General features: G+C 35.2%; 4 protein-coding genes and 1 long non-coding RNA gene across 14 annotated transcripts; 2 read left to right on the top strand and 3 right to left on the bottom strand.

Annotated features, from left to right (window-relative positions):
- Window positions 1–415: 415 nt before the first annotated feature.
- LOC124183781 (transducin beta-like protein 3) lies at window positions 416–8,307 on the bottom strand. Its single transcript, XM_046572748.1, has 15 exons — window positions 6,978–8,307; window positions 6,629–6,680; window positions 6,256–6,463; window positions 5,786–5,960; window positions 5,281–5,451; window positions 4,718–4,890; window positions 3,429–3,628; window positions 3,023–3,226; window positions 2,650–2,839; window positions 2,442–2,563; window positions 2,222–2,380; window positions 1,980–2,145; window positions 1,599–1,823; window positions 1,144–1,271; window positions 416–755 (listed from the first exon to the last, which is right to left on the bottom strand). Exons 1-15 carry the CDS (start codon window positions 7,001–7,003, stop codon window positions 561–563), a joined length of 2,394 nt encoding a protein of 797 aa, XP_046428704.1. The 5' UTR covers window positions 7,004–8,307; the 3' UTR covers window positions 416–560.
- Window positions 8,308–8,810: 503 nt separating this feature from the next.
- On the bottom strand, window positions 8,811–12,026 carry LOC124183516. The gene is made up of 5 exons (XR_006870997.1): window positions 11,911–12,026; window positions 11,620–11,749; window positions 11,300–11,426; window positions 10,969–11,054; window positions 8,811–10,794 (listed from the first exon to the last, which is right to left on the bottom strand). It is a non-coding gene; the product is annotated as an uncharacterized LOC124183516 (long non-coding RNA).
- Window positions 12,027–14,631: 2,605 nt separating this feature from the next.
- LOC124183514 (transmembrane protein 186) lies at window positions 14,632–15,666 on the top strand. The gene is made up of 2 exons (XM_046572123.1): window positions 14,632–15,135; window positions 15,282–15,666. The coding sequence occupies exons 1-2, from the start codon at window positions 14,856–14,858 to the stop codon at window positions 15,599–15,601; spliced, it is 600 nt and encodes a 199-aa protein (XP_046428079.1). The 5' UTR covers window positions 14,632–14,855; the 3' UTR covers window positions 15,602–15,666.
- Window positions 15,667–15,780: 114 nt separating this feature from the next.
- LOC124183513 (28S ribosomal protein S7, mitochondrial) lies at window positions 15,781–18,067 on the bottom strand. 2 transcript variants are annotated; one of them, XM_046572120.1, is made up of 5 exons: window positions 17,948–18,067; window positions 17,009–17,197; window positions 16,482–16,713; window positions 16,030–16,167; window positions 15,781–15,955 (listed from the first exon to the last, which is right to left on the bottom strand). In XM_046572120.1, the coding sequence occupies exons 1-5, from the start codon at window positions 18,019–18,021 to the stop codon at window positions 15,809–15,811; spliced, it is 780 nt and encodes a 259-aa protein (XP_046428076.1). In that variant the 5' UTR covers window positions 18,022–18,067; the 3' UTR covers window positions 15,781–15,808. The 2 variants fall into 2 exon arrangements, with proteins under 2 accessions (XP_046428076.1, XP_046428078.1); XM_046572122.1 differs by having other exon boundaries at window positions 15,781–15,939.
- A 584-nt stretch (window positions 18,068–18,651) lies between these two features.
- On the top strand, window positions 18,652–23,303 carry LOC124183509 (dual specificity mitogen-activated protein kinase kinase 4). Of its 9 annotated transcripts, none has more exons than XM_046572112.1 (9): window positions 18,652–19,128; window positions 19,803–19,871; window positions 20,312–20,423; window positions 20,782–20,859; window positions 20,959–21,136; window positions 21,430–21,549; window positions 21,780–22,079; window positions 22,295–22,521; window positions 22,638–23,303. In XM_046572112.1, the coding sequence occupies exons 1-9, from the start codon at window positions 19,086–19,088 to the stop codon at window positions 22,801–22,803; spliced, it is 1,293 nt and encodes a 430-aa protein (XP_046428068.1). In that variant the 5' UTR covers window positions 18,652–19,085; the 3' UTR covers window positions 22,804–23,303. The 9 variants fall into 9 exon arrangements, with proteins under 9 accessions (XP_046428068.1, XP_046428066.1, XP_046428063.1 ...); XM_046572110.1 differs by having other exon boundaries at window positions 20,947–21,136; XM_046572107.1 differs by having other exon boundaries at window positions 20,929–21,136.
- The last annotated feature ends 741 nt before the right edge of the window (window positions 23,304–24,044 follow it).

The raw sequence follows: 24,044 nt of genomic DNA, 5'->3' as shown, positions 1-24,044 counted from the left end.
AATAGGAATGTTTGACTAATACATAAGCAGCGACAAGGAGTCACTCATTTATGCTAAACAGCAAAGATATACTGATGGATTCGTGAAAATTGGACTGAAATGATAAGAAAACAATACTGCAACTCTTTTTGTCACGTTTACACAAATTAGAATAATTCGCAAGCCATGATTAAGAACAGTGAAGAAGTTATCCAACCTCGGTATATTGAACAGTAAATTTTCCGTAAACATCAATGGTTCAAGAATAGTTTCAAAACAAGAACTGCAATTAGAAAACAAAAATTAATTTTTAATAAAGGGCGATAGCAAGAATGCTTTTTGCAATGATTTTCGTACAGATGACAGAATTTTTATCTAAAATGGCCACTTTTTCAACAAGCCGACGTCGGATTCCTGATTCACATACATTGTGGTATAATTATTATAAATTATTTATATTATTTATTTTTTTGCAAATGTCGTTCTTTCCCCAGTACAAATAGTAGCAGTGATACTCGATTACAGTCAATGTTAATAGTTTCGCTGCAAGTCTGTCTTTAAGGTAAAAGTATTTACAAGAGTCAAGTTGGACTTATCTTGTTATGGGGCTGCATACAAGTAACGGTGTAAGAAATAAAGTGAAGATCTTGCATGAGCTGAGTCAGCCTCTTGAAGTGTCTTTCGGTGTAGGGAATCATAGCTTCCAATGAAGCGGCTAATCCAGGTACCTTGAGTTCCCCACTACTAATCTCGTCCAATAGGACGTTTATCACCAGCTGAAATGTGCGGAGTATAATAATAAGCATGATAATAACAACAGGACTGTAAAAGATTTTATAGTCTGGTCTAATTTCTTGGAGTTGAGATCAGGATAATGATATTAAAAAGAAAAAATGTAAAGAACATTACGAAAATTTTGGTACATTGATCAATAGCCTGGTAATTTGGAAAGAATTTGTAACATCAATTTTACAAATTAAAGTTCAAGGTATTTCTATAATTCTAATCAATTGAAAATTATCTAGGTGAAAAGTTTTCGAAAATTTGGTAAAGTTAATGTAGAAAATATTTTTTAGATCTCCCGAAAAATTACTGAGAAACCTAGAAACCTAGAAACTGTGGTTTCGAAAAATTCGTCAGTATTAATTTTTCTGTAAATAATACCTGAGCTGATTGAGCATTCCGACTATTGGTATTCCATGTCACTGCACATCTGAGCAATGATTCTTTCTGTGTTTGCTTTAACTGATGTATCGTTTCTCTCAGACCATCTCCACCCTTTCTTATAACACCTGGAGGTATATTAAAGATGGATGATTTTTTGTAATTAATTTTGGCTACCTTTAAACCTTACCACCAAATAATCATAGGGGGATAAAATAATTTTCATAATGAATGACCTATGTAGCAAAGTAAATGTCATCATTAGCGTAGCAAATAGAGAATTACTGAAGTATATCAACTAAGAAGTTAAGCTGTTCCGTTGTAATATTTGCTATGAGTTTGATGTAGTTGTGTATACGGACATCTAGAATTCGCAATGAAAGATTGAACATTTGTGTTTGGCAAATATATCTTAATGGCATTGGTAAATATTTGACAGGGTATTAACTACTTACTATCGATAATCTTCAACACTTGAAGAGGTCTTTCCAGTTTAAGAGCCAACTTTAAAGCGGCTAATAGCTGATCAGCTTTTAATAAATTTGAAAGTTTCTGTTCTTCTAACGCCAAGCGTTCAGCCTCGGCAGCAGCTGCAGCTTTCTTCTCTTCGGTAATATCTCGCCATTTACCCAGTATCGAATCACTTCCACCACTGATAATGTGAGTTTCGTTTCGACATACTGTAATGAAAAATCAATCTTCAAAATAAAGAAGTTGATCCATCAAACAACAAGAATGCGGGAAAGAATTCATCTGGGTAAAATTTTTGATAGTTCTATTTTCGATTCAAGATCCCTTCAACGGAAGCAATAATAAGAGGACATATAGTTAGAAACCTGCAAGTGCCCAAACTCGATTTTCATGGTGTTCAAGTGTAGCAACACATTCGGATGTTTTAACGCTCCACAGTTTGAGGAGCCCATCGGCTCCAGCCGTAACCAACTGCATTCCTCGAGATAAGAACTCTGCTCTCAAAACGGAAGATTCGTGCCCCTCTAGTGTCTGAAAAAATTGTTGGTAAAATGGGTTTATTTTAAAAACAGGCAAGTAAAACATAGATACTGATGATCGATCGTACCTTTAAACAAGACAGATCGGTCAGTGACCATAATTTGATATTACAATCTGCCGAAGTTGTTAACAGCACTTGGTCTATTGGTGAAAATCTTACACACCAAACCCCCCTGCGATGGCCGCGCAAAACACCCACGAGTTGTAAGCTCTCCGCAGTCCATAACTGTAAACAAAATTATGTGATGTGAAGATAGCTACATTCCTGTAGCTCTGAAAAATTATACCTTGGCAGTTTTATCTTGGGATCCAGTAGCGACGAGTTTATCGTTCGGTGATACTGCAACAGCGTTTATGTCTTTCTGATGCGCCAATTCCGTGCATCGAACGGTTAGCGTGTTTTCTGTTTCTGCAATAAATATGGTTGCACATTTGTTTCCACTCGTGTCAATTTATTTACTATGATAATGAATAGAATTTGGATAAATCATTTACCGTTGGAGGAAATCTTCTCAGGCAAATCCCATATCTTTAGACACAAATCTTGACTTACTGATGTGAAGAATTTCACAGCTGTGTGAGATAAGGAAACTGATCCCACCGACGCTGTGTGTCTAACTGCGTGAGCAACGCAAGAAACTTGAAATGTTTCCGGATCCATAAGCCACAATCTAACACTATTGTCCTACAATAAACCAGAGCAGAAATTGAAGTTGGCTAATAATTTTCGGTTGGTTTTGATTTTTTCGTTGCTCAATTTTGTTGCCTCTTAGCTTGATCGCTGATTTTTGTGACATATTGATGATCTTAATCCTTCATCAATAATTATGAAATTATAAAATAAAAAAAATGTCAGACGAGTGTGTACCTTTGCCGATGAAAGTAATAGGTTGAAGTTGGCTGTCGTAGTAGCAAGAGATAAAATAAAATCTGTATGACCACATAAGAGTTGACAGTTCATTGTCGTCAATTCGTAAAGTTTTATATCAGGACTGTTTGTCGCTACCGCCAAATGAGTATCTTTGGTACCAAAATATACAACATCTAAGATTTCATCGCTGTATCCCACTAGCTGAAAATAGTTAAGTATACATGAAATTTCCATTGATAAATACAAAGTTCTCGATATATCTATTTGTTTTCTCTTTCAATCACTACATGCTAAATAGATTTGCAAAAATTTTCATCGGTAAAACTTTTACAGTGTGAAATAGTCCCACTGTTTTTTGAGTACAATAAAAAATGTGCCAAAGCATTAAATGTGTGAAACATACCTGTTTCTTGCATTCAAAGGTGTCTAACTGATGAATAATAATGTTATGCTCTGTGGATACCACTGCAAAACTATTAGTGACGTGATTGTATAACAGCTGGGTAATAGACAGTCCTCCAACTTCTTTTGCTGAAGCAACCAGAGAATTTTCCTGCTCGTATACCTTATTTCCAGACCTCATTTCCCATACTTTGACAACTCCTAAGAATTTAGACAATATCATTGTTGCGTTGAAATAATGCACACTGAATAACAGAAATCTGAGAAACGTTTATCTTAGTTTATTATATTGATTACCATAAAATATTATTTGCGTTCAATAGAATTTCAATGAGCCAACAGCTTTTGTCAATCTAAATGCTCATGCTATTGATCATCCGTATTCTTCGATAATGCATTACCAATTGTTATTGTTCCAATACAATTATTATTTTTACTATTGAACTAACAGTGTAATACTATAAAGCATGTGATCAAAGCCATCTGGATTCTTAAAAGAGCAACGACAATTATTGTTTAAAGTGAAAACCGAAATAAATGTACAATTGAATAAAATGTAACGAACAAGCACATGAAAATAATTTCACGACACAAGTGACCGGTAAATTATGTTGGCGATATGTGAGGATTCAAATCATTTCACATGCCAAGTAATTGGTATTTTTGAGAATAGGTTGAGTTAATTTAGCTTCATATAAACGTCAAGGTCCATATTAGTTTATAGTAATATTTATTTCATCATATAGTTGTTTTCAGGAGATCAATTACCAAATAAGAAGGTCTTATTTATCATAAAGCCCATCAAACTACTTTCATTCGAATCTTATTGTATACTACAACGCCGTCACTTATTGAGATGCAAAACAGTTCTCTTTGAATAAACTAACAACTGTTGAAACTCGACTTGCCGTTGTTCCAAGTAGGAGAAGAAAGTAATTATAGAAGAGAATTGAAAAAGAATATAACGCTCATTGCATTAATTTGTGCATTGTTGGTAAGCATTGCTATCAATTGTAACGCATAATAATTTGTCATTAAAGGATAAAGTTTCCAGTTTCCTCTGAATGCCGCAGTGTAAACATAAATTCTAAATAGGCATTAAGGTGATCCTTAAAAAGGCTATTTTTGAATTTCAACTGTCTCACCCCCCAAATCGGCTCCAAATAATTGGGGAAATATTTTTGAATTATTTGGAGCCGATTTAGGGGATGGGACAGCTGAAATTCAAAAATGACCTTTTTTAGGACAACCCTAATAGGCATGGATACGACACGAAGAAATTGTAGATACCTTTTTCTCCTGCAGCTGCGACATAAATCCCATCAGACTGATAAGAAGTTATGAGTTTTGTACTGTTTGTAGGTAATAAGAAGGAACCCTCAACACCTTCGTAAACTGGCACAGTGCGTACTATACTTCCTTGGGAAATATCCCACAGAATAAGTACTTTGTCTCTTCCAGAACTGTAAGGAAAGGACATTGATCACAATTAATATCTCTGATCAGTGTTAAAAAAATTAAATAACAAACAGAAGTCAATTTGCCAGATAAAACTCTAATCTTTACTATGACATTCATAGGTTGTGGCAATACTATTAGTAGAGTTTGTTGAATACAAAAATTCAACGACTAAGTGCAAGGAACGATTTTATAAAACACTTTTTTGGAATATTTTACAAAACTATTTTAAACACCATAAATATGATGAATCGAATGCATGATTGTACGAATTTCAAACGGAGTATATTTATTATATTTACCCGTATGATTATATGTTAGAAGCAAAAAATTCTTGCAGATAATTCTACTGTTATTAGACAGTAATAAACTGTTGTAACACATGCATCAGATACCTGACTAAATGAATCCCATCATCGTGAAACAAAAGTGAGGTGATCTTGCTGAAATGTCCGGAGAGAACAATTTTTTGTTGACCAGTTATCGAATTCCATCCATATATTTTTGTATCATCACCAGCAGCAAATATTAACTCTTTATCCGGTCGTGGATGAAAAGCCAAAACACTAAAAGAGAAGCGTGTACTTTAGGATAACAATGTTTTCTCTTTTTAATGAAACTAATTTAGAGACTTAATTATGATTTCAAATTATTCCGGCAAGAATGTAAGACATAATGATATAAATAAGTAGGTCATTTGCCTATTGTGTCTGTAATAATGACACTTATCTACACTGTTAATTAACAGCTTAAAAATCTGTTGTTAGAATATTCTGTTTAAACCCTGGAAAATTCTGTCTTTTCAAGACATTACAAGCTTGAACTAGTGATCCAACCTGCTGACGGATATAATGAATACAATAAGACAGTAAAAGGATTATTACAACTAAAGTAACTTGCCTCACAACTCCTTGAGCACCCTTCAAATTGTGCGTGCAAGCTTGGTGTACTAGGTCCCATAATCTAACGCTACTATCGCTGCCACCGCTTGCCATTGTTTGGCTATTGCGAGAAAAAGCAACTTTGCTGACAGGTCCATTATGTATTGCCTTCCACATTTTCTTGAGTTTGACCTCTGTTACGGAATATTAGAAATCAGATATTAATAAACTGACAATAAAATATAATTCACAGAAGCCTGTATCAAAATTCGGTAACAATATCAATTGATACGCCTTTGATGAGAAATTGGCTATTAATTCTTTGTATGTTCATAAACTTGGAATTAATCTCAGATTCGTCAAAAAATTTACATAGTCGAACATTTATTCTCAAGCGTTTGAACTGATACATAATCATCTTTCAGTCCGGATATTCAGAGCCAGGAATCAACTGAATAGAAAGCTTAAAAAGATGTCAACAAGCTTTACCTTTCCAATTCCATAATTTGAAGAGTCCACTTTTATGATGTGTGATAACATCCTCCTCACTGGGATTGAGTGCAAAACTGTTTACTGTATCTTCATCTTGATCAGTTGAAGTTTCTCCTAAGATACTTTCAACATGTCCAGTAGCTAGCGACAAAACGTGCACCGTCCCACCATTCTGGCAAAAAAAATACTGTCCATCTGAACTCCACTGTGGAAAATATGAGACATAGTTATGCTTTGCTATCCTTTTGCTGAGCACGAGTTTATGACGTCAGCTAGTGCTAGATGCAATTGCAATATACTTCTGTTCAATATGAATGAAAGAAATGTAATTGATAGAAATGATACTTGATGATCACTCAAAAGTACAAACCTCAATGTTTCCTCCAGTAAAAAATGGTCCATACTGTGATTCAAGCTCATACCTGGAAAAACAGTATTTACATTCGTAATGTATCGAATGTATAGAGGATCAATTTTGTATTTCAGATCTTTTGTACATCTAGATTTTCATAACCTCTTAGTTAATTGGAATAGACAAAGTGATGTTAACAATCACTGAGTGCAAAACTGGTAAGAATGACAGAAAGCAAACAAAATTACAATATAAAATAGGAAATTTTCAGTTGTTCAAACTATTGGCGGTAGACTTTTATAACCTCAAATACTACTGAATTTATAATTTCTTGCCTGCTCGAATGTATTTGATAAGAAAAACTTACGATTCTTTGAGGCTGCTTCCATTCATTTTTTTAAATAATGGAGTTTAATATGTAACGTGTGAAGTAACTGCCACCAATCACTTTGAAATATAAATAATCTTTGCTTTGAACTCACGTGGAACTTTACACGCTACGCTAAAGTACGCACGCGGTTTAATTCATCATCAACAATTTTGCTTAAGCTGGATTTTCACGAGCGTCAAATTGACGCTGCAGCGCCATGGTATCAACGCAACGTCAAAATGCCGCAAGTCCAAACTACGTATCGAGTCAGTGGTTCTCAGTTACGTTTTTGTCTATTTAAAAATCTGGGATAGTTACTTGGAAGTGTGAACAAACTGAGAAAATGAAGAAGTGAGAAGGGAATTGAATAGAACGACAGCAGTTTCTCGAGTTCAAAAAATAATCTACTTCATTTTCATTCTTCCAGAATCGTGCAATCGTGCATGATTAAGATGCCTTTTCATACTTTATTACCACATAGGAATACTGAAAATTTTGCGGTGTGTCTAGGGCCTTTCTTCTGAACAATGAACAATAGACAATAGTAGAAAATATATCAATAATTGATTCATTTCAAAGCATTGCAGGTATTACGGTTCTAGAATAATAAGAATGAATTAGATTATTTTTTTATATCTCAAAGCACTGCTTCATCTCGCTTCGAGAATATATTAACAAATAGTGTTGCAGCAAGAATGATTGAGAAGAAAATGCACGGCAAAATTTTATTGTTTACACAAAATTACTCAAAATACCTAAACTAATGTTGGTAACAGAAGTTACGTGGGAAATACTTGAATACTTGGGATGGATCGAAAATACGAATTGAAGTAATTTTGACGTAACTTTTGTTAACCACATCGAAATCAATTTCTGCTACAATCCTCATAATTGTCAACAGACCCTTGATACGTTCTGTAAACTCGAATCAGCATGTGCCACAAAAAATTGATGATCGGGGAAATATTTGACCGCAAAAAACATAGTCTGAGGCGAGATATTTCACCGATGAGCAATTTTACACACCTCAATTTGGTTTTAGCAGGATTTATCAAGGCTTTATTGACAATTCCAGAAATCGTAGCAAGAATCGCTTCAAATGTTGGTTAGAAAAAAGTTTCATTGGAAATACAAAAGATTTGATGAGCCTGGAACAGTTGAAAATTTTCATTAGCTGAAACAGTCAAAAAGTTTCGTTAGCTGAAACAGACAAAAGGGTTGCTTGGCTGAAACAGTCAAATGGTATGAGTATCAGAGACGGGTAAAAAGTTTGGTTAGCTGGAACAGACAAAATATTTGATTAGCTGAAACGGACAAGAAGTTTAATTAGCTGAAACAGACAAGAGGTTTGATTAACTGAAACAGACAAAAGTTTTGATTAGCTGAAATAGTCAAAACGTATAATTAACTGAAACAGAGAAAATGTTTGATTAGCTGAAACAGACAAAAGGTTTGATTAGCTGAAACAAACAAAACATTGGATTAGCTGAAACAATCGAAACTTAAGATTAACTGAAGCAGTTAAAAAGTTTGGTTAGTTGAAACAGATAAAAAAAGGTTTCATTAGCTGAAACAGACAAAAGGTTAGACTAGCTAAAACATATGAAGTTTTGATTAGCACAATGACAAAAGTGCGTGTATCGACTAAAACTATGTCGAGCCCAACGGTACATCCGTGAAACCAGCCTTCTACTCTATCATTTCTACAATTGAAGAAAAAATTACAAAATTTTTGAACCAAAATCAATCTGTTACCTGGAATTATTGAAATAAATATTTTGTTTGAGTAAAGACTTAATGTTTCTCAGTATGCTTATAAAAAAAAAAAAATTGTTCGTCGCCCTGAAACAGAAAATAAGACAATCACTAAAAAAAAATACATTTGTACACTTCATATATGTTTTATAAATACTTACAAAGTTCTTCACTATCACTATACACTCCGCGATTTTTATCCCCGTGAATTGACTGTTGGCTTGCAAGTGCCGCACTTTCTCTTAGGACCAAAGGGTATCAAGTCAACGCGCAAAAGGCGCAGTCGATTTAAACTTGAACACTCAGTTGTTGAAAAGAGAATTGATTGAAAAGCTGAAGGCTTAACACATCGGAAGTGCTCAACTTTTTCATATACCGTTTACGAAATCGCTAGCAAAAAGCACGATCGATCAATTCGCATTATCAGAGTGGTGACAATTTTGCTCAAATATAATTCTATAACTTTTCCCCAACTTTTTCCGTCAAAAAATTCCCGGTTTTCCCGGTCTATCACCACCCTTATTATCAATCATCGCGCAAAAGACGCGTTTGAATCACGTGATTAATCATCGCGCAAAAGGCGCGTTTGAATTCCGTGATTAATCTACGCGCAAAAAAGCGCGACCGATTAATCTGTCAAAAAACCTTAAATATCTAGGACTTGTCGCAAAATTCTGAAGAAATCCAATGGGCATCTGCGTCTTTTCAAATTCGACACATTGCGATGCAGATTGTTGTTCTCAGATGCGAGTCAAGTCCGGGAGGGAGGTTGGAGGACATGCATTATTGCGTGGCGTGACGGTCGGCGTTCCTCTTCGACGCGACGTCTTCGAGCTCAGCATCTCTCCCCATCTAGCGTACCACGGAACGCGATAGATGGTCCAGAGATGCATTTTGCCCATTCAAACAATCACAGAGATCAATTGAATTAAATAATGATCGATAATGACTGAATAATTAAACTGAATAACGACTGGAAAACGATTGCAGAGTGAAAAAAAATACGAAATTGAATCTCGTTAAAATTTAAAAGCTTACCAATAGTTCGGAGACTCTTATACCGAGTCTTTTACGTGATTCTGGAGGAAAATCACTGTGATCATTTGACGCTGTGGATTATAAAAGTTAGTAACATCGCGGTACATCGTGACCTTCTTACCCTCGCCTAATTCCCAACAAAACCACCCAACGGAAATGTTCAAGAGATTCACACGAACATCCAAATTAAATCCCGCGACGGATCCCAAAACGACCACCTACCTACCCAATTACCTATATTCGCTCTGAACGATTCTCCATTCTTTTTAACACACATCATTCTTCCTCATTTGCGCCGTGGCCACGGTGACTTACTTTTTCGTTGATTATCTGTGGGGAGTAAAATGTTTTTGTACCATAGTCAGTGAAGATACTATTTTGGTGATTGCCGGCTGACTATCGGTACATCAACCTTTTGTAAGATAGATTAGAAACATCCTAAATGCTATTCAGCATTTTTCTAAGCGAGCTAAGCCTGTAGTTGTTGGATAGTTGCTGGGCACTCAAAAATTGAAAGTGATTCAAGATATATCAAGCAAATTGATTACGTTACATTCTATCAGACTTTGAAATCTTGTGATTAAACAACCATTGGAATATGTCTAACCTCAGATTTATCGACCACTTAAACGTCATCATTGGAAAATTCAAATACAGGTAGATTATTATAGCTCTAGCTGAACACAATTTGTTCTCGTGAATGTCAAGTAAGTGATGGTAAACTGTCGCGATGCTCATTCCATTGTCAGCAACGTGTAAAATTTCTAACTTTGAGTGACTATGGTAAAGTAAGTCAGCTGGATCAAACGAAAAAAAAAAAATTATTTAACTTAAACTCAAGCACCGTTGCGATCATGAATGAGCCTATCCATGCAGCTAAAATATCGAAGATTTGTGTAACAATTGTTACCGCCACGCCACATGATAAAGGAGTCCGAGGGAAATACCCGTAACCTAACACATGCAAACTCACCAACGTTGCTGAGTAATGGAGAAGTTACTCGGATGTCTCTGCTTAACTCTGAAAAAACAAAAAAGGAAGCTCAAATTAATTTAGCAAACTGGATTTCAATTCTTAGGTAAATTATTACTGTTGTCTACTTCCGTATTCATTCGCTGAATGTTACGCAAAGACAAGAATTAGGTAACGTACCACATTGAGTTATTAAACAATCACTAAAATAAGTTTTCTTACCTCCTCCGGGTTGCTCCACACTTTACATGTATATGTAGTAGCTCTCGTACCATCTCAGGTTGTATGGTGGTGATACACTTTTCACACTAAAATAAGAAAATAATATGTACTTGGATCAGATTTGATGTCACTACAGACTATTTATGTGGAAATAAGTTATTTGCATGATATTTCAGTGATTTCTCATGTATTTATAAATGAAGTGCAGAAATTAATACTAGAAGGCTAATAAAATATACAGATTTTGAATAAATATCTAAAATTAGTGAGCAGCTAAAATCATTTACGATCAAAAGGGACATGGTAATTAAAAATGATATCAAATATGTACCTTTCAGTTTTATTCACTGCATAGTGGCTGATTTAATGTTTAGTTTGTTGTCAGAGATCGACTGATTTGGTGAGGCCACACGAATCACTGCTAAATGTGGTTAATAATGCTTGAATGTAGTGTGCCCCTGTTAACAGGTAGGAAATAAGTACATTTCATTAGTATTTGTTTTGCAAAATAATTATACAAGATGTTGAAAAATTGCTATTTTTTTGTGAATATAATGAAGGATTAAATACCAATCAAATTTGACTAACTGACAAATTTCTCAGACTGAAAATAGCCGAAAAGTGTAAAAAAGAATAATCTCAAATATGTACCTGTTTTCTAATCTTTTACAAAATCACAACCTGTCCAGCTTCTGTATTTTGTGTTACAACATAGGTATATTACTGAGGTCACTTAATACGGATACTAGCTAACCTCGATCATTCTTGCAGTAGTTCAATTCTGTAATCAGGTGAAGGACAAAACCACAACATTTTGGTTAATATATGATTTAAGTCAACAACCACATACTTGATTTTGTAGCTAATTTTTTATGCCAAGCTTTGAAAATCTTATTGATTATATGCATAAACAAGTGAGAAATGATTGGAATTGTTTTATACCTGTTGTTTTTCTGTAATAAATTTGTCAGTTCCGCTACCAAGTGACGTCTTCCAAAATTTATTGACAGAGACTTGCAATCTAAGTAATCACTAATGTCAATCAAAGTTGTTGAAGCTTCTTTCTGCAATCAGGTAAGATAACACGATATTTTGTTAGTACTTAATGTATCTTTAATAAGGATTTGAACAGCATTCATAGTTCACCATAGTTATCCAGAACATATTAGGTACAATACCGTTCATAAGTTCGGGATCACTTTCCCAATTATCGATCGGGACAAAAAGTTAGATGTCTTACCCAAGAAAAAGCTCAGAGAAATGTTCCAGATCGCGTTTGGAAGTAGAAAGAATCAGCTTCATTATCATTTTGTGCCAAGTTCTTTACTACCATTTTAGCAATCACTAGGTGATGTTAAACATGTTGTTTTTTCTTGATTTTCATACTTTCATAAAATCACGCGTAATTTTTTGGGAAATAGCCATAGGAATTTTTTCTGACAAGGACTTTCAAACGGGCAAAAATCAGCTTCAATTTCGGTTTTCCTTTTAATGTAACTTTTTGTATAGTTGCTGCAAAATCCATCATAATTCGAGAACTGTGAGGTCTAAAATTAAATTTTAAGGAGAAAAAAAGTTGTATTATTTTATTTTGAATAGTTCAGTGTTTTTTTCAAATTTTTTTTATATGCATTCCTGGTCGAAATTCAGTCAATCGTCTATTGATTGTTATTATTGTTTATTGATCAATAAAATATGATGATCGAAACTTGCGAACTTTTAATTTAATGAAGAGTAGCTATTGAGCAATAGAATTGATAAGACGACTTACGGAATTTCAGCCAGGAATTGTCGTAAAAAACAGAATTCAAAGAAAATGCTGACCCATTTAACATAAAATATAAAAGAACTTTTTTCATCCTTGATATTGAATTTTAAATCCCGTAGTTCTTGATTTATGATGGATTTTCCAAAAACGGAACTTCTGTACAAAAAGTTTCATAACTTTGAGGAAAAAAATCACAATCGTAGAAAAAATAAATGAATCAAAACTGAGTCTCACCCGTTTGAAAATCCTTGTGAGAAAAAATTCCTTTTGCTATTTCCCAAAAAGTTATGGGCGACTTTATTAAAGTATAAAAATCGTGTAAAAACAACATGTTCAACATTAGGTAGTAAGTGCTAAAAAGGTCGTAGAGAATTTTGTAAATACCGATAATGAATCGGATTTTTTCTACTTTCCAATACGACCTGGAACATTTCTCTACGCCTTTTTCGGTTAAGATATCAAGCTTTTTATCCCGACCGAAAATTCGAAAAGTGACTCCTAGTTTACAACAGAACTGTGTGAGATCAATAACAGTTTACGATTCAGATTCACTCGAAATTTCGAAACGATTATTAACGCCGTGATGCGTCAACTTTTTTTAAATGGTAATAAAGTATTACGAAACGCAGGATCCTTCTGTCGATTGATCCCCAGGGAAAAATTCGGAACCAGACGTAATCGCTTACAGTTTTTTGTTACATAAGAAACGACGCCAAAATCCACAACGCAATAAAAGTTTGATTTCACGAACGTATATTCACGTGAGAGACGCGATCTGCGAATCCAAATCCAAGACACAACTCACACGAAGGTCACGTCCTGCAAGGCCTGTTTTTCCAGAATAATGTAAAAAAAAAAACCACAACGGAAGATTATCAGGGCATTTTGTTGTCACAAAGCGCTTATGACAATGCAGCGTAATAATAACACTTGATTCCAAGCCCATTCGCACTTTTTATGCTGTAGCTAGCTGCCTAAACGGACTGAATCAAACTTACTAACAATGCAACTACGCACTTACCGAAAATCAGCCGCGCAAACAATAACAAATGACAGCCGACGCAGAGAGTCGAGGGTCGAAATCGCTTAAGACTGAAGTTGCACAAAATAATGAAAATTTGAGATACGAAACTCACCTTCGATGTCACAGGCTGTTTTTAATTCAGTAACTCGGTTCTTTTATGGGCCATACGCTGCTGTTCGGATATTAATCACAATGAGTTTCGTGGGAATACACTGATCGGATAACGCTAACAACCTTTTTTTTAACCAGAAGGTATCGGCGCTTGACCATGTCCCGAACAGTCGAAGCCTGTACATGGCGATTTGAATTCTCGATTTGCGGAATACGTTGTTTCACTACGGCTGCTCGGAAGCGACTGACATCGCGCTGGGCTGAGAAACAATTTTCGACCGGTCGGAAGTTTCGTGTGAGTTGCGCACAACACGGTCGGATATTTGAAAAATTGCCATGGCACGCGGCGTCAGGCGTCAACTGAAATTTTCCAGCGACTTCGAGCCGAATAAATTACGTTGACCAAAGGTATATTCAGTCATTCCTGAGGGTCCAATTAGTGTAAAAAAAAGTCCAGCAACACGATTGAGATGCAAAAGTTTCCGGGCTCCGAAAATTGCAAACAAAGGAAGATTACACCCCTTCGGATTTTTTTAGTCGAATTTGACCAATTTTGAAGAATACTTAAGTTGGTTTGCGCCATCAGCTACTTCACCTTGCTGCTTTATTTGATATATTTTTTCAAATTCCAATTAAGAATCCTAGATTTTTAAATTCTTAGTATAAAAATGTAATTGAGATCCACTGAACTAACTACGTGGTTTCTACGCACGCTCGTGAAAATCCAGCCCAAAAGTATCCAGCCTATCCAGCCTTACAGCATTGTGAATCGTTGACTGAACATACTATACATCTACAGTCTACGTCTAAAGAAAGAAGAATCTAACCTAACTTAACATAACCTAAACAGCCGGGTCGAATAGTTTGTTGCAGGAGAAAATGTATCCAAGATAACAATGACACGTTTGATTGCATAAGCTGAACCGAAATTGCTAAATTAATGAGTGACAAAATCAAACGTTAGCAGTTAAACAATTACTGAAAATGATTTTCATTCTGAGACTGGGTGCATACAATAAATTGAGGAGCGTGACTTCTTGTATAGCTAAAATCAGTCAACCCGTACGTTTTCAGTCAAACACATTGACTCGTTTTCACGATTATCAGTTAATTTACAAGTACCCGTTGATACGGCTTTCCAGTATCGTTAACAGGTTAAAGTTGTATCAAACAATTGCAACCGCTACTGGTATACCTGGTACAGTGGTTCTTGCCATTTCAGATTTCATTACTACGGAGACTGCCGTCGTGTTTGCAGTAACTGGTAATTTCTTGGGTTTTGTTTTTCTTCGTTTCCTTTAGTGTAACAGTTCAACGCAATGTGCAGTTTTTTCAATTCTTACATTATGGCTCTCGCTTTTCCATGCTTTGGAATGTATTTTGTACAACAATAATGTATATTTTATATAGGAATCATGTGGTGTTTGGGATTTTTTATGATTGGTTTCCTTGGTCAAAATCGAGTTGGGATGATATACTTAATGGATGATCAAAAAACTGTAAAAATTTCATATGCAAATACTTGGGGAACCAAAGTCGACATTGAGGTGGACATAAATGATATTTTGCCTCTGAGTGAGATATCTACCAATCCCATCCTGCCTTATTACAGCTTGCAACGTTACTCTACAAAGGATACTCTCAAATTCAATTTGAAATATGCAATTATTGAAGACCCTGCTAAATTTAAACTAATATTTGGTGATAATGCTCTAGCGAAGAAAAGTTAGAATTAAAAATAAGTATTCCTAAGTATTTAAAATGTATGTAGAATAAATAAATATTTTTTGCCAAATGTCATATACATGTATTCAGACAATTAGCTGATCCTTGACGTGATCATTTTCAATTGTGTATTCCCAAAAGATATCATCAGTGATTAGAAAACGTAATCAATATATATCTCGTATGTGAATGACATTATTTATTTTATGGGTTTAAAAATTTACAATAGCTTGACGATGAAGGGAATTAACATGGTCAATATTTAGCTCCATCTGTAATGAGCATAGGCTCGATTTGCTTCGCATTGCTTGTGTAAATCCTGTTTCCTCTTGATAACACGTCCCTAAAATCAGACCGTTCTTTGTCACAGGTGTGAGAGAAACTGGAAGCAATGGTTTGATGGCTTAGAAATGGTTGAAAAAAGAATAAGAACCTGATTATTAAATGCATCAAGAAGTTCATAGGCTAATTTTTCTGGTAAATGCGCGTTACTTTCCTTGTCTCTAGCAGCTTCAAGCATCCACTTTGAAGCAACCCACTGTGCATTTTTATCCGTTACTGGTATTGGAACCTTGAGGAGTTAGGAAACGAATAATTCAGGTTCAATAAACATTTTAAAAAAAAATGTTGAATATTCAAAAGAAGTGGCAAATGTAGCCAAAAACTCTACGACTTGGATTAAGCTATTTATATCTAAAACTCGCATAGTTTCATCAAGTACTAAGTGAAAAAAGGAGCCAAATCCACAAATTTCATGTTCAACATTCCAGAATAATGATCATAAGGTTTAAGTTTTTTCTTTTTAAATACACGAGCCTAGTCAAATATAATGAAACCAGTTAGGATTTCAAATATTTTATCCAGCAATAACTGAATTTAATATACCTGATATGTGGCTCCACCTCTTTTAATTCGTTCCAGTTTGAGTAGTGGTTTACAATTTGCAATAGCCTTGTGCATGATTATTTTTGGATCTAGTTCCATGCCTACTTTATCTTGAGGCTCTGCTTTGTGGTATCGTTCCAACTGTATCCTCTTCACATTCTCTAATGATTTTTCCAGTAATCTACGTGCCAATATCTTGTTCCCCTTTTTCATAATGTAGTTGGTAAATTGTCTGCATAAAATGAAGGCATGTTTGAAATATAATTATGCAGAGGCCTTTTTATCTCTTCGGTACATATAAATTCATAGATAATTTATACTACCAAAATTAGAAAGAAAAAATTGCGATCATGATTGATTATTTTAAAAGATCATTCATTTTTCGGAGTTGTCCACAGGTTTTTTTTTTACTGTCAATTCTATCGAGACATAGAATTTCAATAGACTGCCTTATTTGCATTCATATAAACATTGTGAATTTTTTCAACTCTTATATTGATGAGATGGATAAAAAATTAACACACAACCTTAGAAACTCATCATGGAAAACTGAACTTGTCTCATTGTTTCTAGCTGCTTTAATCGGCGCATGTGCTAGGTGTTCGGCCTCTTCAGTTCCTTTGAGAGCAGCTTGCTGCTCCTTCTTATAAACCGGTCTAACATAGTATGGCGGATAAACGCTGTAGTCATTTTTCTTGATGTTGATTTCGCTCCATCTATAATAAGTAAAAATGGTAAACTGGAGTTGGAAATATTTAAAAACATTTGAAGTGTATTAGAATTCTTTGAATAAAGTGAATCTAAAAAATGATATTTTTAATTCCTCATGTTCTCCAGCTTTTTAAAAACGTACACTTCATTTTTTTCTAAATAATGTTTTACAATCAGTTAAATTCATTGATACCAAATGACAAAATTTGATTTGCATTCCGATAATACCACACGATCAAAAAAATAATAGAATGAGCTTGATAACTGGTCCTTGAATGTTATAAGACATAGAAGAATATTTATGAAAAAGATTTTCAATTTCCATTTCAAGGACAAGACTGAAGCCAGCAGTAAAGTTCTAATATTCATTTGAATAATGTGAAGCCAAGTCTGAAAATCAAAATTTTGTGAAATACCTTAAACCTCCAATACGTTTGAAGAAGAGAAATATGAGGATAAAACTGAACTGCTTTTTTTTTATTTCCAAAAAGTTTAACAGATTTGTGTGCTAACTTTGGTTACTAGCTTCAGCTTCATATATCGAGGAGAATTTCTTTCGTCAACATTGAATTACAACTCTTCAAAATAAATATCAAACTTTTTTTCTCACATCCCGGTGCTTTTGAGGTTATACGATTGATGACAAGAATGAAGATGATTTTGTAGACTTATAAGACTTATAGTAAAAATGGACATGGAAAAAATCCATAGAATATATACAACCGAAAAATTATACTCAAATTGACAAGACGCACCTGTTTATTGATAATAAAGACCGAACGGTAGCAGCCGCGAATTGTCTGCTGTGAAACATTTTAAGTGCGGCCATTTTCGTTGGCTTACTGTTGGTACACTTATTCACAATGATTCTGAAACTGCTAATCTTTGGACAAGTTGGTTGTATTGGTAATGCAGAATGAGCGGCAGCAACACCGCCGGTAAAGTGTAAACTGTCAACCTAGCTACCATAGCATATGATATATACATATTCGTCATGTTAGGTGTCGACAGCGCCTTGATAGTGGCCGGGAGCCAAAACTTTGAAAAGGGCTGAAACTCTGATTCAAATTTGATTGAAACGTGAGATAAATAATTGACGTATTCCAACATGGAAATTACTATTATTTATAAATTCAGCTTTACAATCCGGTAAAATACAATTGCTTATTCGTATTTTACGAGATGCGTTCATAATTATAGTACGTCAATCATTTATTTCACGATTCAATCGAATTTGAATCAAAGTATCAGCCCTTTTCAAAGTTTTGTCTCGCGGCCACCTAACATGACAAAGTGACGAATTCTGTTTTCCAACCTCTCTAGATTGCCAACGTAACAGACTTGTCCGAAAAATTAGCCATCTCAGAATTACTGTGGGCAAGTGTACGTGGTGTCTCAGCCAATAGGAGGCCAACTGGTGTTTGATCGTACGATTGGTATGAACCAGCACAACTTACGGTATAGAAAAGTAAGTAGTAGTGGTTTCGAGGAACCCGCCTGGGAGCAATCGCGTTGACGAGAAAAAAAAGGAAGAAGAGAAAGGAAGAAAACAGAGGAGTGAAATGAAAATAAACGATACGTGTTAACAAATAAAACGTTGAAATCGTTATTCGTTGATAAAATAGATAGAGTGGTAGAGAGGGAGTGAGAGAGAGAGGAAAAAAAAAACGACACGTTAAATAACCCCCCAAATGATTCGTACATTGAAAACAACGTTCGCCGTTAGATTGATAAGTTCGTGTGAAAAGGTCTCCTAAACCCGTTGTATCGAAGGAGAGCCTTGACAAGTGGTGGTGTTGGATTAATTTCGTATCTGTGTTTATATCGAAGATACGGCGGAGAAACGAATTTTCCGCACCCAAACGGGACGTTAAAAACACCACAATTATCAAAATGGCAGAGAATCAAGGAAACTCTTCGCATCAAATAAACCAAGGTTCGTCCTTCCTTCGCTCGTTCATTGACTCGTTATACGTGTTGCCCATCGCTTTCTTCATCTTCACCGCATCTATTACCACGGAAAATTGTCTTCCAAATCCGTTCTCTACTCGTTCTATGCCCCGTCCTCGTGTCGTTGCAAATGCAGGTAGTCGTCAGTCACATCGTTAGTCGTCTGTTTCGACTAACCCGTAACAATCGGTCTAACCGATATTTCATTCAACCCAGTTGTTATTTATCGTCTGCTGAAACGTCGCTTGCTTGTTAACCGCCTTCGTTTGCATGTTTTATACGATTTACGACGAATCTACCTACGTTGTTACCTACGGATTGTCTTATCAGCGGGATCCGCGATCCCCAACAAACATGCACCTATCCCCTGCCTTCTTACCTCTCTTTCTCGCATCCGTCTGTCTTTGACGCGTTTTGACATTTCCCCGCAATCGAAAAACTAGCGTATTAATGAACACGCACATTTTATAATTCAACTTTGTGACGTCTTTAATGATATACGGTAATAGTCAGTGTTGTTGTTATTATCGTCGTTAGTTTAACATAGACTAATGTCTGCGGTTAGCAACGTTAACTACACTGAGTTCTACCTCAGACATAACGTCCGTGAATAATTTTTATTAACAACAATTGTTTTCTCAAGTCTATCTAACATTTCAGGAACCGGCAGAAACTTCTTTCCACGTTTGGATTTTCTGTCCAATAGCGATATTCAGAATGAAGTGTCAGGTACCTGATTAGATTTCACTCCATCAATAATTAATTCAGCTGATGGATCAATGGATCAAGTACCTGATTTATCCATAACAAGAGATGAGAAGAAAATTGAAAAAATGTAGCAAGTTATTGCGATGTAAAATTTAATACTCGAATGTGGTGTGAATGTGGTGGATCCGTAACGGCATATGACATTATATTTTGAAATCTCCCTACTTACGTACAAGACTTTCATCATTTGATATTAATTGAAGGAGTGCGTTTCTCAGTTTTAGGATTTTTAAAATCTTTATCTTATCTTTGGCATTCTTTGTGTTAATAACTGGCAGAGTTTGTATTCGTGTCTCTTATCAACTTGGGTTCTTGTTTCATTCATCCTTTGAATTGATTTGTTATTGTCATTAAGCATATTTTCGCATTACCTTAATTTATTTATTTGTTGAATTCAACAGAGAAAAGACAGGCGTTGAAGATGAATCTGGGATCTGGTAGCCTAACCTTTTCAAATTCCACAAACTCGACCCACTCCAATTCCACCAGTATGTCATCATGCCCACCATTGCCGTAAGTAAACAACGGTCTCACAAAACAATAACACTTTTTCCTTCTTCAATTTAATGTGGAATAATGTGTAAAAATATTCCTTACCAACTCCAAGAGCTGTTCTTCCGAATCCCATTCTGCCAAGCAAATTGTATATTCTAAATAAATATTAGTACAATCGTGTATGGAGAGAATCAATTTTTGGTTCGGGAACATTTACAAGGAATTTCGAGGTATTAGGTTTAACGAACGTAGTAATGTATAAGTACCCCAATTTTACGATCAACCGGATTTCCACCAACAACGAAATTCTTTGGAAAGGCATGAAAAACTGAGTTCTAAATGACATTACTATGAATAATAGGTCGTCTCGCCCTAGCTTGCCCTTACCTCTGCCAAAGTTGCCGATTAGGCCTCGGCCAGCGGCGCAACAAGAATTTCTCCCAGATAAAGCAAGGTAATAAGCTTGAATGCGAGATGATTATATATTATACTGAATTAAGTAACGACGATGTTCATACTGCAGTAATTCTGTGCATATGAGGTATTATTCCAGGGAGAAATTACGGATGTGTCAATCAATGCAGAGCACGGGAAAACTTCAGTTATCTCCTGATACGATATATGATTTTACCAGCGAGGATTTACAAGACTTGGGAGAGATCGGGCGCGGAGGATTTGGCACTGTAAATAAGATGATACATAGGATAAGCAATACCGTCATGGCTGTGAAGGTGAGAAGAATAATTTCCCTTTGACCAGAGATTTCGTAATTATGTAAAAACAATTTTCGTCACGAATCATAATTAATTAAATAATAAAAGTATTTCTACAAAAATTTTCGTAAATACTCTTCAATGTAGAACATTCGAGTCTTATTAATGATGATATATATTTATGTGTTCCACCATAACTTACCTTGATTTTCAATGAAAAATCCTTTCCAATAATAGTTCAGACCAAAACATGTTGCGCAAACTCATCACGATTCCTTATGAATGCAATTTTTTTATTTTCCATTATATAGAGGATTCGCTCAACAGTGGATGAAAGAGAACAGAAACAACTTTTAATGGATTTGGAAGTTGTTATGAAATCCAACGAGTGTCCCTGCATCGTGCAATTTTATGGAGCTTTATTTAAAGAGGTGAATAATTTTTCGTTTCACATATTCACATGTAGAATTTTTGCTAATAGAAAATTTCGCAACCATCAAGTAGAAAAAAAAAAGAATGGTATTCTAGCCCTTCATCCAACATTTTGAGTTGGTCGAGTTGTATGATACCTGCATCTTGAAATTATATCTTTGACCTCATTCTGTTGTAACATTTGTAACCAAGGTGATGCTACAACGGTTCCTCTTCTTTTCTTGCACAGGGAGACTGTTGGATTTGTATGGAACTGATGGACACGTCTTTAGACAAATTCTACAAATTTATATATGAGAGATTAAACGAGAGGATACCTGAAAGTATACTGGGAAAAATCACAGTAGCTACAGTTAAGGCATTAAATTATCTTAAGGAGAAGCTCAAAATTATTCACCGTGACGTTAAGCCAAGCAACATACTTCTCGACCGTCGCGGTAACATCAAGCTATGCGATTTTGGCATTTCTGGACAACTGGTCGATTCAATTGCCCGAACACGAGACGCCGGATGCAGGCCTTATATGGCTGTGAGTAATAACTAAAGAAATACTAACTTTGATCCAAGTACAAATGTAAGTTCAAAGCATTTTCGCAAACGATCGATTTTACCGTAATTGTAAACAGCAGAGATATTAATCTAAAATCAATAGAAGTACTAGACTACAAAAAGTGTGAAATTTCATTGAGTTTATTATCTACTTTTTCCAATTTTGCCACGCAATGAGAAAGAAAAATTTTACAGCCCGAAAGGATAGATCCCCAACGAGCAAGAGGATATGACGTCAGGAGTGACGTATGGTCTTTGGGCATAACGCTGATGGAAGTAGCGACTGGGTATTTTCCATATCCAAAATGGAATTCAGTATTCGAACAACTATATCAGGTGGTACAAGGAGACCCGCCGCGTTTGTCACCCAACGAGAATGGAAATCGTTTCACAATGGATTTTGTCAATTTCGTAAACACATGGTAATGACTGAAACGCGACTCCTTCAATCGAATTAAGAATTAGCTGAATCTTTGCGATCATGAAGGATGTTGGGTTGGAGATAGATTCTAAATTGTTTTACCGTTTTTGCTTGCAGTTTGATCAAGGAAGAGACGCAGCGTCCAAAATACAACAAACTTTTGGAACATCCGTTCATAAGGAAAGGCGAAGAAGCGAAAATAGACGTGGCCGCGTACGTCAGCGGAGTGTTGGACAGTATGGCTAACAATGGAGTGACGCCGTTCACCACGAATCAGCCTTAAGAAAAAAAAATTGAATGAAAAGAAATGCATTCCATGGACCTCCTCCGTAAAAGTAACGTAGAAGATATACTATGTTCCCCTTGGAATATAATTTTATTACGGAAAGGCCCCTCCTGATGAAGGACTTTTGAAACAAGGATACTCCGTAGCGAGTAGGAGGTAATGAACGACATTCAATTGTATCTAATATGTAGAGAAAGAAAAAAAAAAGAGGAAAACAATCGCGGAGATAATTCATATAATAGAAAATAATTTCCTACGAATCTTGAGAGAAACAAACAGAAAAATGAACTGTCGCAAAACACAGCTGTGGCGTACCTCTTACATAAAGTAAAAATAAACATATATTAGATATCATCTCCAGAACGATCCGTAGTTCTTGTAATATTACGAATTTCAATCACCGAAAAAGAAGACGAGAAAAACGTAAAAAAAAAAACGGAGAGTAAAAACTAAATAGTAAAAAAAAAAGAAATACACGAAAAGAAAATTGTTGTGAATTGTATATATTGTTTAATGTTTTAATTCCATGTTTTATATATGCATATGACTTGGAAATAGTTCGCCAAAACAGTACAAAGTACCTAATTGCTCGTTCTGGCGATTTTATTAGGAACAAGCTTATACCAACGTTAAAATACTGTACTGTAAGAATAATAAATAATGAATGATGATAATAATAATAATTGATTCAGAACTACACACGAGTTGAATAATTACATGGATAATACGTTCCTAAATTTCGAAAAGTACTATCGCCTTCACACATCACGGGCTAGAAACTGGAATATTTCTATATTAAATATTAGCGAACTAAGTACCAGTTTTCGAACACGAACTTGTTTTTAATTTCAGTTTCTAACCTAAAACACCATCCACACAATCGGATTTTGATTTTTCAATGAAACATTAAAATCCTATATGAGCTTTCTAAACATTTCAAAAATGTACATGCAACCACAGATATTTACCGCTAGGTTTTTGTTTTCAAAAATCAAATCGATACTTCTCATTTACTGTGTAAAAATCAACAGCGCTCTAAAAATTTTCAGAATTCCGTCACACTGATTTATCATCAAAATACTGTTGGTTCTCATCAGTGAGAATAATGCATAGCCTGGTGGTCAGTTCGGAACTAAACAAAGAACTTCAGTACCATAAAAAAATGCTTCACTTTGCGGATGCTTAAATACTGACATGAATTCTTTCAGTGAATAGTCAAAAATGGTAATAAAATTATT

Source organism: Neodiprion fabricii, chromosome 5, assembly GCF_021155785.1.
Source record: "Neodiprion fabricii isolate iyNeoFabr1 chromosome 5, iyNeoFabr1.1, whole genome shotgun sequence".
NCBI classification, from domain to species: domain Eukaryota; kingdom Metazoa; phylum Arthropoda; class Insecta; order Hymenoptera; family Diprionidae; genus Neodiprion; species Neodiprion fabricii.
The sequence above is the reverse complement of the archived record's forward strand: the minus strand, read 5'-3'. Positions and strand labels throughout refer to the sequence as shown.